This window comes from Euleptes europaea, chromosome 1 (genome assembly GCF_029931775.1).
Source record: "Euleptes europaea isolate rEulEur1 chromosome 1, rEulEur1.hap1, whole genome shotgun sequence".
NCBI classification, from domain to species: domain Eukaryota; kingdom Metazoa; phylum Chordata; class Lepidosauria; order Squamata; family Sphaerodactylidae; genus Euleptes; species Euleptes europaea.
In genome coordinates this window covers 16538348-16554182 of record NC_079312.1, presented here as the reverse complement: position 1 = coordinate 16554182, position 15835 = coordinate 16538348, and the positions used below count along the sequence as shown (strand labels likewise).

Here is a 15835-nt window from a genome sequence, read left to right as displayed (position 1 = left end):
TGTTGGTTGTATCCCTCCACTTGCTTGTGCAGATTTGGCCTCTTCTGGAAGATCCTTTGAAGGTTGTTGTCTTGTTGGTTTAAGAAGATCCTTATCATATCGTATTAGAAATTGTTCCGCTTTAAGAGTATCTGTAAATTTGTATCTTTTGGCCTTGAAGAAGAAGGAAATACCTTGTGGATACTCCGATCTGTGTTGAATCCTGTTGAACTTCAGCCTTTCCGCGATCTCTGAGATGTCTTTTCTTTTTCTAAGTAGCCTTGCAGGAATCTCCTTCATTATTCTCAACGGGTTGCCATCTATTGTGAGTGGATTCTTGTAGTGTTTGTTCAGAATAAGATCTCGATGGCCTCTAAAGAAAAGTTGAACCAAACAATCTCTTGGGACATTATTTCTGGTTGCAAAGGCTGAGTTGATCCTGCAGGTTGTTACAATCATTCCTTCAATGAGTTCTTCTTCCTCCTGCAAAAAATCTGCCAGATGTACTTTTAAGAAACTTTTTAGGTCTCCTCCTTCAGCTTTCTCTTTCAGACTGCGAATGCAATTCTCTTTAACTTAAAGCTCCAACATTGAATATGAGCTTCTCTTTTTTCCTCTTTCTTGGAATGCTTGTACCGAAACCTCCAAAGTGTCCACTTTTTTTGTTTCTTTGTTGTCTTGTGAGCATTTCTGAAGCTTAATCTCCACCTTGTCTTGTCTTACAGTCAGAGAGGTAATTGAATCTCTTAAGGCAGAGATGGCCACTGTATTTTGGCACAGTTCCCCTTTTATAGCTGTCACCTCTTGAAGTGTTTTTGCCATCATTTCATGAAGAGAACTGAGAGTGTCCTCCATTTTTGGCTTTGGTCCCATTTTGGCTGTAACAGAAGTAACCATTAAGGAGGGTGAAGTCACTGGTGTTAAATTTATGTTTGGGACTGAAGTTCTCCTTGTTTGTTGAGAAGACTGCTGTATTTGCAATTGTTTGGAGTCCTTAAGATACTCTTTAGAGTGCTTTTCTTTCTTATCTTTATCTCCCATTAGTCCTAGGTTGGCTGCAATTTGTAATCCACAAAGAGGGGTGTGTGGCTTTCACTGTTCAATACATCAACTTAGAAATCTGTGTTAAAACCTGGAACTTGATTTATATTCCAGACCTTAGAGAGTGATTCTTGATAATCACTTTATTCAAAATTTATTTCATGCCAACTATTTCCCAGCTCACAGAACCTTTTATGAGTGATTTCAGTAGTTGGCACAGCTGGATTTTAAACTGCGCAATGGCTGGCAAAAAGCCAAGTTTCAGTTCAGATCCTGTTAGTAGAGTTATAGCAAGTCAAAAGGATGCTTTCCCCCTCCCAATAAATGACTGTTGGACACCTCAGTTGTGAAATTTAGTAAGATTCACTAGATTGAAGTTACTTGATGTGATTAAATCAGAGAATCCCCGCTGCTTGTCCCGGCTGCCGGTAGAAGAAAATGGCGCCCGCTTCTCAGCTGCTCTCCGTCCGAGCGGTCTCCGACGATTTCTCAGCAGGGACCGCTACTAGGACGGCCCGCTCGCCTGCGCCTGAATCAGCATCCCCTCTTTTCCCGAGGGGTGCCGCTTGCCTGGAGGGGGGGCAGGTTTTTTTGCCCCCCAGCAACCCTTAGCCGGAGCGCGATCCGACGCGTGTCCACGGCGGTTCCTCTCTGACCCGGAAGTTCAAGCCAGCAGTTTTCAAGGTTACATAACTTTATCATAAGAGCAACATCTTTGCAGCCAGTGGTATAACTGAACCACAACTGTGATGAATGTATCAACCTTTATAGGGAGAGGGTCTTATGCGCCCTTCAGAAAGGCCATGATGAACAGAGAGGCAAATCCTATCAGGTGATGCACAGTAAAGCAAAAGAAAATAGAAAGTCCAGAATATTAACTTAGACTTTCAGGGGCCTCTTTCTTCCTCGTGTTGTTCTTCAGTTCTTCCTCTTGTGCTTGAAAGGAATGGAGGCTGGAGGAGTCCCAGGGGTGGGGGAGGGGGGGAGTCTATGCACAGTTCTCCCTGAGAAAAAGCCTTTTATTCCTTATAAAGTGAAATGTGTTACTTTGTCTTTCAGAAATGAGATACAATTTAAAAAGGGGAATGTCTCCCTTTTACTCCAGTCAGTTTTGGTGATTGGGAGCCCGGAGAGGCCTCATTGATGCTCCTGGTGTGGAGAAACGGTCTTAAGAAGAAGAGAGCTTGAGGTGGGCTTTTGAATTCACCCAAAAGAAGGGCAGGAGGGTCTCTCCAGAGAAGGAGGCTCCGGAGAACTCGTGGATCAGGGCTCCTCGGTCAGCGTCGAAAAAGGCCACTCGGCCCCCAGCGTAGTTCAGGCAGACTCGAATCCTCTTGGGCTCCCTGGTCAGGGACAGGGGATGGTATTGTCCTTTTATGGAAGCCCTGTAGTGCCCACACCACTTCCCCACAGCCCAGATCCCTCTCTCGGGACCAAAGGTGATCCTTCCCTTCCTCCTCACAGACTCTCTGGCCACCCCCACAGCCCATCTTTCCTCACTTCCCACAAGGACTTCCCAGAAATGGCGGCCTGCTGTGAATCTCTCACAGCCCAGCACAGCAGTATATGTGGAAAATCTCTCAGGATCGTCCAGCAGAGCTTGAGCTTTTTCTCCATCTCTCACGCTTTTCCAGTTCTCAGACAGGAGGAGTCCGGGATGGGCCGTGTCTGGATCCAGAGTCACACATGCTGTTGGGGGGGAAACGAGGAGACAAGAGAAGCGTTTTCAGCTGGGAGATTTCTCCCTCTGGCCTTTTCTGCGTCCTCCTCCTGTTCCCACCTCTTCACAACCCCCTCCTGGATTTCACAGACTCTCCTGCCTTCTCCTGAGCTGCTAAACAGCAGAGCAGACTTCCTCTGAGCTTCCAGAGAAAGCAGATAAAATCAACAATAAAAACCCAAAAGAACACAAATACCACATCGTATCCCAAGCAGGGGACCTTGAGAGAGAAGAGAACCATGGATAATCCAGTCACCGAATTTCCCCCCATAAGAAATCACACGACAGAGCATTTACACAAACACCCAAATCACATGAAAATGAGCAGAGGCACAGAATGGGTTGAACGGGTCATGGTTCTCAGTCCTGATACCAGACACATCTTAAAACAGGCAATACCACTGAATTTGGCTTTAATTGACTTTGAACAAAAGAGAGACTAGAAGGGAGTTGCCATTGCTTTCAGCCTGCCAGGGAGATGTGTGTCTCAGCTGGCATTTGGGACAATTTTGGATGGACTTGAAGTAGTTTATGTATTTTAGTGAAATAACAAAGATTGGACTGAATGCAGCTTCTCAGGGAATGTCCTGTAAGGTACTATTACAACAGCAGTAAAGTGGAGCTGATGTCCTGCCTGCACCCCTCAGCGGATGCCTGCGAGATCAGACCCTCACTCCACAGCCTGCACAATCTGCCTTTCACTCTTCTGTCTTTTTAAAGGTTGCAACAGCCAGCCTGATGAAGACCTCTGGTGTGCTTGAAAGATTTCACAATGTTCTATGACAATTTTAAAAATAAATAATGAGGTTTTGTATGGACCTCTATGGCTGTACATTTTTTTCCTGTAACCCAAGAATATTTCTGCTCAACCCAACCTTCAATTATTTGTTCTAAAAATGATTACCCCTCTTCTGCTGTCATTCAAGGTGTCTCCCAGAACACCTTGAACCAAAAAAACCTCCCTAATGGTTTCTGTTCTTCACAGAAAAGGGAACTGGGGCGAAGGAAGACAGAGCAGGATTTAGATTCCCTTGAAATTCTCTACGTCTTCTAGAGAGACCCAGGTGCTTCAGCGGTGGTTTCCACACAGGGAGGGGCTTGTGCAGTTTCCTTGTTGCTGGTGAAGCTACTGATAAAGCGCAGCAACAAGAATAGGACTTCTGTATGGCAGGTTCCCCCTCCCACTTCCCCTGCTCCAGTCCCCCAGCTGCGCCCACCCCCCTCCATTGGGCCATATCATTATATTGATGCCTTTCCTTGTATATTGTCACAACAGAAAGGTCTAGAGACTTATTTTTTCATGAAGGCTGGTAATTCTGAGAATCAGATATACGTATTGGTAAAACATTATATCTATGTAATGATAATACCATTTCCTATATTTAAAAAACTAAAAATCCCCCCAGAGGTGAGGGAAGGAAATGATCACCACAAGGAAAGCATCAGGGAAATGGCTGCTTACATAGGTGGGAAAATCTGGATTTTCTTAACCACATAGTAGACATCCAAGCTTTACCGCAATCCAGGTTTGAGAAAGATCAGAGAAAACCTGGGAAATCCCAGCAGGTGCACAAATGTGGTTAGGAAGCAGGGGGGGGGGGAACCACTTCCCCAAAAGGATGAACCCAGGGCTAATAACCTGTGAGAAGATGGCCAGGATCAAGCTAGAATTTACAGAAATATCCTTGGTATTGGATTCATGTCCCCTCCCTGCTCCTGTGGAAGCACTTACTGACAGCTCTGCAAAAACTAAGCTCTCTTATGGTATCCTCAGTGGCAGTTTAAAAAGAGCTGCAATATTACCAATTGGAAGTCCTTCTGCACTGGAGTTACCATCACAGAGCTATCAAACTTCAAGCATGACCTACCTGGGCTGGAAAAATGGATGCCTCAATAGTCACCTTTGGCAGAAGAATACAAAGACTTTAATTCTGGAACTCAGCTAAGAAACAAACATCCTTAGGCATCAAGAACGGGTTTCCTTGCCTCACATATATTTTGCAGAGCCTTGAAAATGCTATTCTGATGCTTGCAAGTTTGGCAGCACCAAAGGGTAAAAACTTTTTAAAGCAGAGGTAACTTTACAGTGAGGTAGAACTTTGCTGCCTTGAACGCACACATACATCCAATATCCAGGAGTTACCTCTCCAAAAACCAGTTCTGCAACATTACTAAAAGCTTTGGGAAAGGACTGATATGTTTCAATATACCCCCATTCTGTTTGAAAACCTATTTATATAAACAGACAATAACTGACCAACAGCAGCCAATAATTGACCCTATGCAGAAGGGAGCAAAATGGATCTAAGCCAGCATTCGTCCTGCAAACATCTCCTTTCTTTCTGAATTCGCTCTAAAATATACTCAGAAGAAAGCCTCCTCCTGCCCAGAAGTGTGCATCTGAGTGACAGCTGGGGAGGCGGAAGAGCTGAAGAGGAGGCTTGTGAGTGACAGGCACGTAGTTCCACTTCTTCTCCCAAACATCAAATACAAATTATGTGTGAATAAGTGGAAAACAACACCAGGGCACGCTGGACTTCTGCCTTTATACACTGCCATTCCACAAACCAGTGGATCCAATACACAATTTATAGCACCTTGAAAATGAGGGAAACCTGAAAAGCAGGTAGAGAAATCCACTGAGAGAAATGGGATTCCCAACCTGGTCTGGGTCTCTCATGGGCAGGATTCTGAAAGGTCCTCAAGGGCCTCCCGTCATTTCAACATGGCGTCAGGTAGGTGAAAGGAGGCAGTTCATCCCCTCAAGAGTCCACCTTCTCTTTCACCCTGACAGACCTCCTCAGAACAAGAAGGAACTGGCCGTGGCAGGGAGGGAGAAATGTTGAGGAACAAAACAAGAGCGTCCAGTAATGATATCTCTGGAAAAACACCAAGTAGAAGAACACATATTGTAAGGTGAAGCTTTTTAGTTAAGAAATAATTGATCGGTGTATGAAGAAACATTTACCTTTCTGCAAGTAAAATCCAGAATCCAGAGTGTCTGAAGAAGCAAAAGAAATGAATGTGAGCAGCAGATCCTTGTACCTATCACCAATCTTGTGACAAAAACATCAGTTAATAATATGGCCTCTTTTTCTCTCAGGGAGGGAAGGTGCCATGGTATAGCCCCACCGCATCAGATATCAAAAGCTAACCAGGGTTGGTACTTGGTTGGGAGATCAAAGATTCTGCAATGGGAAAAGAAATCTCTGCTTCTCACTTGCCTTGAATATTTCTTTCTGGGGTCTGCATAAGTTGGTTGTGACTTGATGGCACACGCGTACATATTTCTTCTAAGTTTTGGCTGAAAGGTTAAGTAACACCTACTTCTGGGGGGTGGATTCCAAATTTTATTTGTGTGGAAATATTCACATTTCTTTTTACTAATCACTTTGAGTGACTGGAGATTCACTTCACAGAAAGCATGCTAAGGACTGAGGCCCAAGGGTCCACTCCAGCTAAACTTAGGATCCTTCCAAAAAGAGGTTCTGCAGTTGTATCGACTGACAACCTCTCGCCCATGTCTGAAATGCTAACGACAGCCCCTTCAGACTCCCAATGGGTAAGATGAAGTTCTTTTAATAATAAGGTCAAGACCTTTTCTTTGCCAAAGCCTTATCTCTCCAGCCTTTGGTTCTTTCCCAGGAAAGTTGCATTCACAACATGCACAGCTCCTCTCACCTGTACTGTAAAGTGAAATTTATTTTGGAAAAAATAAAGAAAATGCTCTGAATTTATAACATGCAATTAAAACCATCCTACTCTCTAAAAGAGCAAAAAGACCAGCTGTTGCCAGGATGAGGCTAATGCCTTAAAAAGACCTCCCCCACCAATCAAGATCAAACACTTAATCACTCTCCACAGAGCAACCTTCAGTCTTAAAGCCAGACACCTGATGATTCCATACAGCAGTGCCATCCTAAGCAGACTTACCCCCTTCTAACTCTGCTGATTTAAATTGGCTTAGGAGGGTGTAAATCTGCTTGAGACAGCGCTATCAGTTCCCCTGAGACTATTCTGTGGGCTCAGCTACTACATGCTCAAGCAAACACTCACACTCAGTCAAAGAGACCAGTTTCGATAGGTCCAATTTGGCCACAGACAAGCTGCAATGAGAAAGGGGGTAGGTATTCCTGAAAGGGATGGGGTGGGTCTCTCCATTAAATGAGGATGCCCTGAAGGGCAGTTTCCTTCCCTTCCCTTTCATTTTAGGTGCTCATTCCACAACTACCAACCAGTTTGCCAGTCCACAGACACAAATGACTAGAGAAAAGCAACAGAAAATAATTTTGAGAAAATCCACACAATGCAATTTAGAACGAAAGTTGCAGGAGAAATCTGAACAGAAAACTTTCCACGGTGAATTACCTAATTCGTACACACACTCCTCCTATTCCTGTGTCTTTTAATGATATAAGCCAGGGGTCCCCAACATGGCACCCACCAATCCCTTTATTGGTGTCTGTCAAGTATTTAATGAAAAGGCCAACTCGAGGTGGCACTTTTGCCAAGCAAGGCTTCTGATTGGCTGGTTAGCTTTTTTAAAATATTGTTTTAACAGCTTCTGCCACCAACAGCAGAAGAATCTTCTCTGTGTGACTGAAGGTAAGCTGCAGCAGCCATTTTGTGGCTGGCTCCACTTCCAGTGGAAGCTAATTTGTGGCTGCGCCCACCATGCTGTGTCTGAATTCCAAAGGGGACCATGGGCTTAAAATGGTTGGGGACCCCAATATAAGCAGCCTAAAAGACATCTAGCCCAAGCTAACATTCATTCTGAAATCCCTGCAGGGTTTCTTCATTACCTTCGAATTGCTTCTTGATGCTCTCCAAAAAGAGATTTAGATCAGACAAGTCCCAGATGCACCACTTCTGTGCAAGAGGAAAAGCCACTGGATCCTCAAACTCCTCCTTTTCTTCATACCTTGAGAAAAATCATGTCAAGATACCATCCACCCAATTCACAATCTCTCCCCGCCCCAGGCAGATCAAAGAAACAGAGGAAGGCTCCACTTCAAACATTTTCTTTGTTTATAATGATGATTCTGTGAACTGGAAGTATTTGTCTATGTGAGCATAAGAAAAATATGTATAAAAATAACAAAAGGAATTTTTGTGGCTGCGTGTTGAAATACTGTGTGATAACAGGAGATTTAGTCAGCTATTATATGCAACACGCCCTTGCTTAATAAGATTACAAGGCTGTCAGATTAGTTTGACAAGTGCAGGTTAGATCAGATGGATCTAGTAATGATGCATTCAGCCTGGAAAGTCCCTTGAGAGCTAGAGGGAGCTGGCCTGATCCGGTTATGACCAGGTGGCTGATGCAATACAGGAGCCATGTCAGGATGACTAAGCATAAATAAAGTCCTTGTTGCAGCCTGCACTTTATTGCTTTTAAATTAAAAGCCAAATATTAGTGCAACATATCATTATAATGCTACAACACTAGAACAATCTAGCCATGGCCCTTTTCTTTAAAGCTTGAGAAAAGCCCTCCGATGGGGGCGGGGGATGCTGGGCCCACAGGGGCTGAGAGGAGAAGAGCCAAACTCTGTCACCTTTCAGCCCTTTAAAGGGCTTTCCCCCTTTTCCCTGCAGCGTTGTAATATGGCTCAGCAGGGAAAGGTGGGGTCTGGGCACAAATGCCATCGCAACTGCTCATAAGTGACAGGTTGGCAGCAGCAGCAGGCACAGCAGTGCCACTAACGGGTGTGTGGATGCTATTCCCCTACCACTGGTTGCTGCCGTTGTGTGTGTGCATTCATTTTTGTGCACCAAACTGCACGCAACAAGTATGAGCTACGTTCACCTCAATATACACATCCTCCTTTTAAATCTGGCTGTGAAAAGCTCATCTTTGGGAGAATTTGCAAGGAGGGGCTGTTTTAAACCCTCTCTCTCACACACAGTTTAGCCGATAAAATGTCTTCCAAGATTCCAGTTCGGGGTCCTTCTAAGGAGGAGACCCGGGCCTGATTGCCATCTGTCTCCTTCTTGGAATGATCCAGAGATCTCTGCTAACTGTTTGTATGTCCAATGTATGTAAGCTTGTTAATTGTTATATTCAGTTACGTATTGTTGTTTCCTTTGCCTTATATTTCTTGTAAGCTTAATAAATGTCTGGTTCACTATCATAACGTTGTGTTCTATGTAAAAGTTTTCTAATTATCGAAAGGTGCCTTGTGTGCACGGTCTGTGTTATCTTTATCTTTCCCTGGTCATTGCTTTGGTGAGTAAGTGGGCAGGAAGTCCAAATACAACGAACCAAAGGGAGGAGGGGGGAAATTCTCCCCCCCCCACCTCAGTTGGAAAATTCTCACATCACCCTGGTGGTCCCTTCCAACTCTATGATTCTATGATCTTCCCTGTGTGACTGAAGACAAGTTGCAGCAGTCATTTTGTGGCTGGCTTCACTTCCAGTGGCATCTATTTTGTGGCTGCGCCCACCATGCTGTGTCTCAATTCCAAAGGTGGCCCCAAGCTCAAAAAGGTTGGGGATCCCAATATAAGCAGCCTAAAACACATCTGTCCCAAGCTAATGTCCAGTCTGAAATCCCTGCAGCGTTTCTTCATTACCTTTGAATTGCTTCTTGATACCCTCCAAAAATAGATTTAGATCGGAGAAGTCCCAGATGCGCCACTTCTGTGCAAGGGGAAAAGCCACTGGATCCTCAAACACCTCCCTTTTTTTGTACCTTGAGAAAAATCATGTAAAAATACCATCCATCCAATTCTCAATCCCACTACACCCCAGGCAGATCTGAGAAACAGAAGAAGGAATCGGCAGAAAGCCGAGAGACAGAGGCTGAATGTAGAGCAAGATGGGGGCTCTTTGGAGGGCAACGTCCACCTCACTATAGCTCCTCAGACCACAAAGCCACAAAGCAGCTGAGGGGAATGGTTAATAAAAAATGAAATAGAGCTTGTTTGGGCTCAGAACACCACTACAGGAAGAGCTCCTGTCAACGCCCCAGCCACTTTCCTGTGCTGAAATTGTGCGGTGGGGGGGAGCCCTTCCTCCCCCACAGAGGCATTTCAAGGCCCTACAGGCTCTGCTTCATTCCCTAAAGTTGTTGTGTGGCTTAGGGGAACCCAGACCCGACTCTGAAAAAAGCAAACATCAAGTTGGGCCTTCAGAACACCAACCCCCACAACCCCTGCCCAGATCTGCCTTGCAAATGCCCAGTCGAGGAAAAAGAAAGCTGGGGCGGTTAGAGCTCTGGAGTTTAGGGTTAGAGTTGGGGGAGGGATTGTGGCTCAGGGGAAGAGCATCTGCTTGACGTGCAAAAGGTCTTGGGTTCAATCCCTGGCATCTCCAGGTCAACGGATCAGGTACTAGGTGGGGTGAAAGACCTCTACCAGAGACCCTGGAGAGCCACTGCCGCTCTGAGCAGAAAGTACTAACTCTGACGGACCAATGGTCTGATTCAGTATTCAGCAGCTTCCGGTGTCCTGTGACTGTCGGACCCTGGTTCAATCCCACATGCAGCCATGTGGCTCACTGGGTGACCTTAAACCAGTCCCTCTTTTTCTCAGACAGGGATGTTGTGAGGAGAAAAAGGAGGGCAGAATTAGGTTCAGTGTCTTCCCGCCTTTTTCTCCCTCTCCCGTAATACCTGAACTCAGTAGCACTCAGTGAAAGTGTTGAGAAATAGGTTCGGCAGAGACAAAAAGGACAAACTTCTTTACTCACAGCCACAGAAAGCCAACCTCTGAATAACGCTGCTAAGAGGCAGAAGCAGGGGAGGGCCTCGGCCTCTGTGCTGTGTTTGTTGGCCATCCAGGGGCATCCCTTGGCCACTGTGTGAAACAGGATGCTGAACTAAATGGACCACTGGTCTCATCCACCTGGCTCTACTTATGTTCTCAAGAGTGAGGCTGAGAGCTGGTGGAAGGAAACGGGTCACATGGCATCACCATACCCGGAAGTGTGCTTCCTTCTGTTCCTTTTAATAATTTGCCCCTGGTGAGAGGCGTGGAAACTTCGAGCCCAATAATATCACATGACAATTATTCTTCCTCTGAAACTACCTGGGGAGACTTAAAGCAGAGGTGCGAATTTTCTGATCACTAGCTGTGTGTTCCCCTTTATGGGTTGCTCAGCATGACAAATTTTTTATTTCGGAAGCCCTGTTGCTACCAGGGCTGCCAGTGTGGAAACAGCCAAGAAGTAATCGGAGTAGGAGCAGTACATTTAAGTGCTATGTGGTTGCAGGAATACTTATGGAAACACGGCACACAAACACACCAACCCCTGCTTCCTCATGTGTCGTCTCACCCAACCCTCCAGAGTACATCAGATTTGGCCGGGTTGTCATCACCGTATTCACCTCTCAAGTGCCCCCATAGCCAGCTCTGATGCCAACCAAGGCATTATACGGGCCAAATAAAGTTTCCAAACTGCCATTTTGTGGAGCGAATTTAGCTGAGGAGACTCAAACCCTGAATTTCTGGAGTTTTTTTTTTTAAATGTAGCTTTGGTAGCAGCTGCCTCTCACAACACAAGGATCTTCACTGAGTGACTGAAGGTAAGCAGTAACAGCCATTTGGTGGCTGGCTCCACCTCCTGTGGCAGCCATTTTGTGCCAGCCATTCTGCGCCCACCACACCAGGGTGGAATCCCAAAGGTGCCTGCAGCCTCAAAAAGGTTGGGGACCCCTCTTCCAGAGATTTTTCAGCTAGGTGTCAATCCAGACCCACCCCCCCAATACTACTTCATGATTTCCTGTTGATGAGACTCTGTGTTTAAGCTGCTTGCCACTGACGGATGGATGGAGATCCACGATCTCAATTGCACCCGACTTGGGCCTCAGCCACCATCCTGAAGGACCATGTTCTTCACAAGATACCCAGAGCCCTCCCAAAGTTAAGGAGGTTAATGAGCAAGAACCACTTACCTCTGCAAGGTGCATCTGGCATCCTAAAGAAAAATGGCAGAGAGAGAGAAAGAAGAGGAAACTCAATGGTTGCTAAAAGGCCACACCAGGAAGACCCCTTCAGACCCTGGGAGATTCTGCACTCTGGCCCTTCTCCTGTGTTCAGCTAGGAGACCCCCCAGCTCAAAGGCTGGGGGGCATCTCCATAAAGTGGGATAAGATCCTTGTGAGGTTAATATTAGAAGACAAAGTGGAGCCATTTCAGAGGAGAGTTAGTGATCTTCTTTGACGATTCCACAGTGGCTACTTTCCCAAAAGGATTTTTCCTCACATGGAAGGCAGGAAGCCCTCCAAGAAGCTTCTGTGGCCACCTGTGGATGCTGAGACATTCACAGCAATTCACTTGCATCAGCCCCGCATCGCTGTTATTTCCTTTCTTGTCACTGGAGAGCATTTCCCAGGCTTTAAAAAAAAAAAAAGCTAAATTCCAGTAGCATTGTAACTACATGGTGGTCCCCAGCTTTCATTTTCTTGTAAATAAAGTCCTTGTTGCAGCCATTGTCCTTTCCTTTAAAGCCTGAGAAAAGCCCTCAGATGGGGGGGAGGGGATGGTGGCCACAGGGACTGAGAGGAGAAGAACTAAACTCTGTCACCTTTCAGCACTTTAAAAGGCTTCCCCCCTTTTCCCTGCAGCACAGCAACACGACTCAGCCAGGAAAGAGGGGTCTGGGCACAAAGGCCGTCACAACTGCACATAAGTGACGGGTTGGCAGTAGCAGGCACAGCAGTGCCAGCAACGGGTGTGCGGATGCCATTCCTCTACCATTTGTTGCTGCTTTTGTGTGCGTGCATTCATTTTTATGCACCAATCTTCAAGCAACAAGTATGAGCTACATTCACCCCAACATGCACATCCTCCTTTTAAATCTTGCTGTAAATATCTTGCCTATGACCCTCGTTTCTGGTGGTTGGTATGACTTGAATGTAGTTCCCCAGACACACAAAAACGCGGCATTTCCAGGGGGTGGAATTTGCATGGCTGCTTGATAGTTTCTTGCAGCCTGCTCCTGGCTGGAGATGTAATGAGGCAGAGGGGAAAGCAGCCCATGCACGGAGATTAAAACTTGCTAGAAACACAAACGGGGCTTGTTTGCTTCCTGCCTAAGAGAAGGAGGCACAGAAAGAGTTTGGAGGCAGCCTCCTCCCAAAGGGGAGCCTGGGCTGTTCCTGCCACTCTCTTACCTGCAGGAGTTCACTGGCCGGCTGCTGACTCTTCTCCTCCATCTCCTGGATGAGGTTGTCCAGAGAGGAAAGAGCCTCAGAGAGTTTGACCAGGTGCTGGACCCTGTTTCTTGCCACCTCCTTCTCCACCTCTTCCATCTGGGCCAGAAGAAGTTTCTCTTGTTCCTCCAGAAATGAGTGTAGTTGCCTGAACTTGGCTACCGTCTCTTGCTTCTCTCCTGTGGTTTGCTTCTGAGATATAAAGAAAAGGAAATCAGGTCAACATAACAAACACAGCTGGTCTTTGCAGTGGAAGATCGACTTTAGGAGATTACTATCAGAAGGGCACTTTGGCCTTTCACAGAGATCTCCTCAACATTTGGCAGGGAAAAGGAAAGATTCCCATGGACCCATGCTGAGGGCCAAAGTACATCTCACTCCAACTACTGGGGAGGTTCTTTCAGCCACAGAGGACGATGTCTGCAGCAGAGAGTAGAAGGGACTTCTTGAGTCCATTTGTTTCCCCCAAAAAAGACATTCCATATGCTGACCCCCCACTTCCCAAAAGGTGAAAATATATGATGTTTGAGTAGAAATACCACTGCGGAGAAAAGAACTGAGAAGCCCCTTCCCCTCCCTTGGTCTCCCTGGCTGCATTTTGGGCAAGAAAAAACCGCAGGAGAAAAGATCAACACGCTACTGAGTATTCCAAGTACTTTCCCACTTAGAATGGCTGAACAATCCTTGGCCCAGTTCGTGATTGTTGGAGCACTTATCAGCACTTCTACCCAGCATTTCTTGGTGGGGGGGGGGAGAACCCTCATCTCTTTTCAGGGACTTCTCCTGGCTTGCATTGTTGGTGGATGCACACAAATGGAGAATCAACACATAGGTTTATTGCCCAGGATTTACCCCAAAGCACAGAGCACCTTGGAGAGTCAACTGATTCTGCTCTAAACAAAAACACTCAATAACAAAACAAAACGTTCTAGATCTGGATGAACAACCAGGGGCAGCCAACTCACAGGGCAGCCCTAGGTGATTGCCTAGGGCGTCAGAGGGCAGTGAGTGGCAGGGGCACCATGGGTGTGCAGTTCTGCACCATCCTTAGCCCCACTGCCTGGGTACAACTCTGCTTAGAATTGCAGTGTTAAGTCTACCTTTGGAGTCCTGGTCTGCTTGAATACTGACCATCTGTGCACGGAATTTCCAAACTGGAAGAGGGGGGATGTTTGCCTCGAGGGGTTGACTTTTCTGCTATTTTTACTTGATCCCCCCCCCCACAATACTAGTTCTATGTCACTTCCCAGCCATAGTGACACTTACGAGCAAGTCTTGGCTTTCCTTTAATACGCCTGCTTTACATGCCACAATTCTTTTTCTCTCCTTCTTCAGCCTCTCCAGACAGTTGCAGAACTGATCCTGGGGGAGGAGAAACCCAAAAGTGAAATTGGTTCCTTTTTTAGAAGTTTATTATAAAACATAGGAGAAGCAAAATGGTCAAGTAAGGGCTTAACTAAATGTAAGTGCCCTGTGTCCATAACAAGATCTTCAACAACATTTCCCATATGCTGAACACAGGTAGTAGCTTCCTTATGGGGATGGTGCCCCAGTTTCTTCTGATACCCACCAAGAATGCAAAGGTGCAAAGAAATTTGTGGCATGGAGATGTACTCCATGCTTCACCCTCCTGCCCACCAGTCCACCCCACGCCCTACCTCAGGAGAGTTTTTTGCATTAAAAATATTCAGTCAGTATAAATACACCCAGGAGCGAGAATTTTTGTTAAATGACAAAAGCTCATTTGAGGGGGGAGGGTGAGAATGGAAGGCAGGAAAGTAAATGGCACTGGATTTGGGATGGTGGAGGAAATGCATACCTTCCATTCCACACTTTCCCAAACTCTCTCTGGCTATGTTATGTCAAGAAAGAGCACACGAAAGCAGGAAAACTCTGTGTGGAAGTAACCACAACTGGGGGTTGGGAAAGGATTTCTTATGGTGCCACAATGCAGTGGAAGGGCCATGGCTCAGTGGGAGAGCATCCACTTGGCATGCAGAAGGTCCCAGGTTTACTCTCCAGCATCTCCAGTTGAAATCAACAGGCAGCAGTTGACCTCCACCTGAGTCCCTGGAGAGCTGCTGCCAGTCAAGAGTGGACCTGGACAGACCAAGGGTCTGACTCAGAATAAGGCAGCTTCATGCGTAGCCCTCCCCCCCCCCCAAACCTGATTGAAACTGTTACCTCACAGCTACTGTTTGCAAGTGGGGGACACAGACAGGTACCAAACCTGCACATATTCTCCCCCCGCCCCAGGCAACTCAAGGGCAGCAATTGAACGTGAGAAAGCCGTGGTGGGCGGTGGTTAAAACTGGGGGTCAGGCGGCTGCCTCCCTCATAGCTCAGCCATGCAACCAGCTGGCCACACGTCAACACAGCCAGACAGGAAGTGAGTCAGTCTCTCTACTTTATCATATCACCCCACTTTAGCCTCAGCAGGGGGGAAGACAGCGATGCCCTTAGGGGGCACCAAGCCAGAAAGGAGGCAGCAAAGAGGTGTTTGGGCCCAGAGGCTGAGGAAGAAACTGGAAGCAGTTTTTCCACAAAGAGACCAAGGAGAAGGGAAGGATCCACGGATCTTCCCCACCAGCCTCCACCTTGTTGATTTCCCACCTTGTACTCCTGGGAGGCCTCCTCAAGAGGAAGGGTTTCATGATTTCTGTGCTCCTTGGATCGGTCACAGACCACACAGATGAGGGCTTTGTCGTCCTTGCAGAAGAGCTTCAGCGGCTCCTGGTGCTTCTGGCAAACTCTCCCTCTTCCAGCAGCCACGGTTGCCTGATGCCCAAAACAAAGAAACAGAGATCTGCAGCCACGACAAGAGCCCCAACAGCAGCACCACCATGGAGGGCTGGTCAAGACCTTTTTGGTTTCCACCTTAAGTTGTGTTCCCTTAATCTGAGTTTATTATCCAGGTGTCCTGCTTTGACTCCCCACC

General features: G+C 46.6%; 1 protein-coding gene across 1 annotated transcript in view; it reads right to left on the bottom strand.

Moving 5' to 3' along the window:
- Positions 1-2188: 2188 nt before the first annotated feature.
- The window catches only part of LOC130494067 (uncharacterized), a 33707-nt gene continuing 20060 nt past the window's right edge, over positions 2189-15835 (bottom strand). Inside the window, 7 exon segments of the mRNA XM_056867717.1 lie at positions 2189-2709; positions 5709-5741; positions 9317-9435; positions 11638-11660; positions 12859-13089; positions 14164-14259; positions 15511-15647. Of these exon segments, the coding sequence (XP_056723695.1) occupies positions 2189-2709; positions 5709-5741; positions 9317-9435; positions 11638-11660; positions 12859-13089; positions 14164-14259; positions 15511-15647 (1160 nt within the window).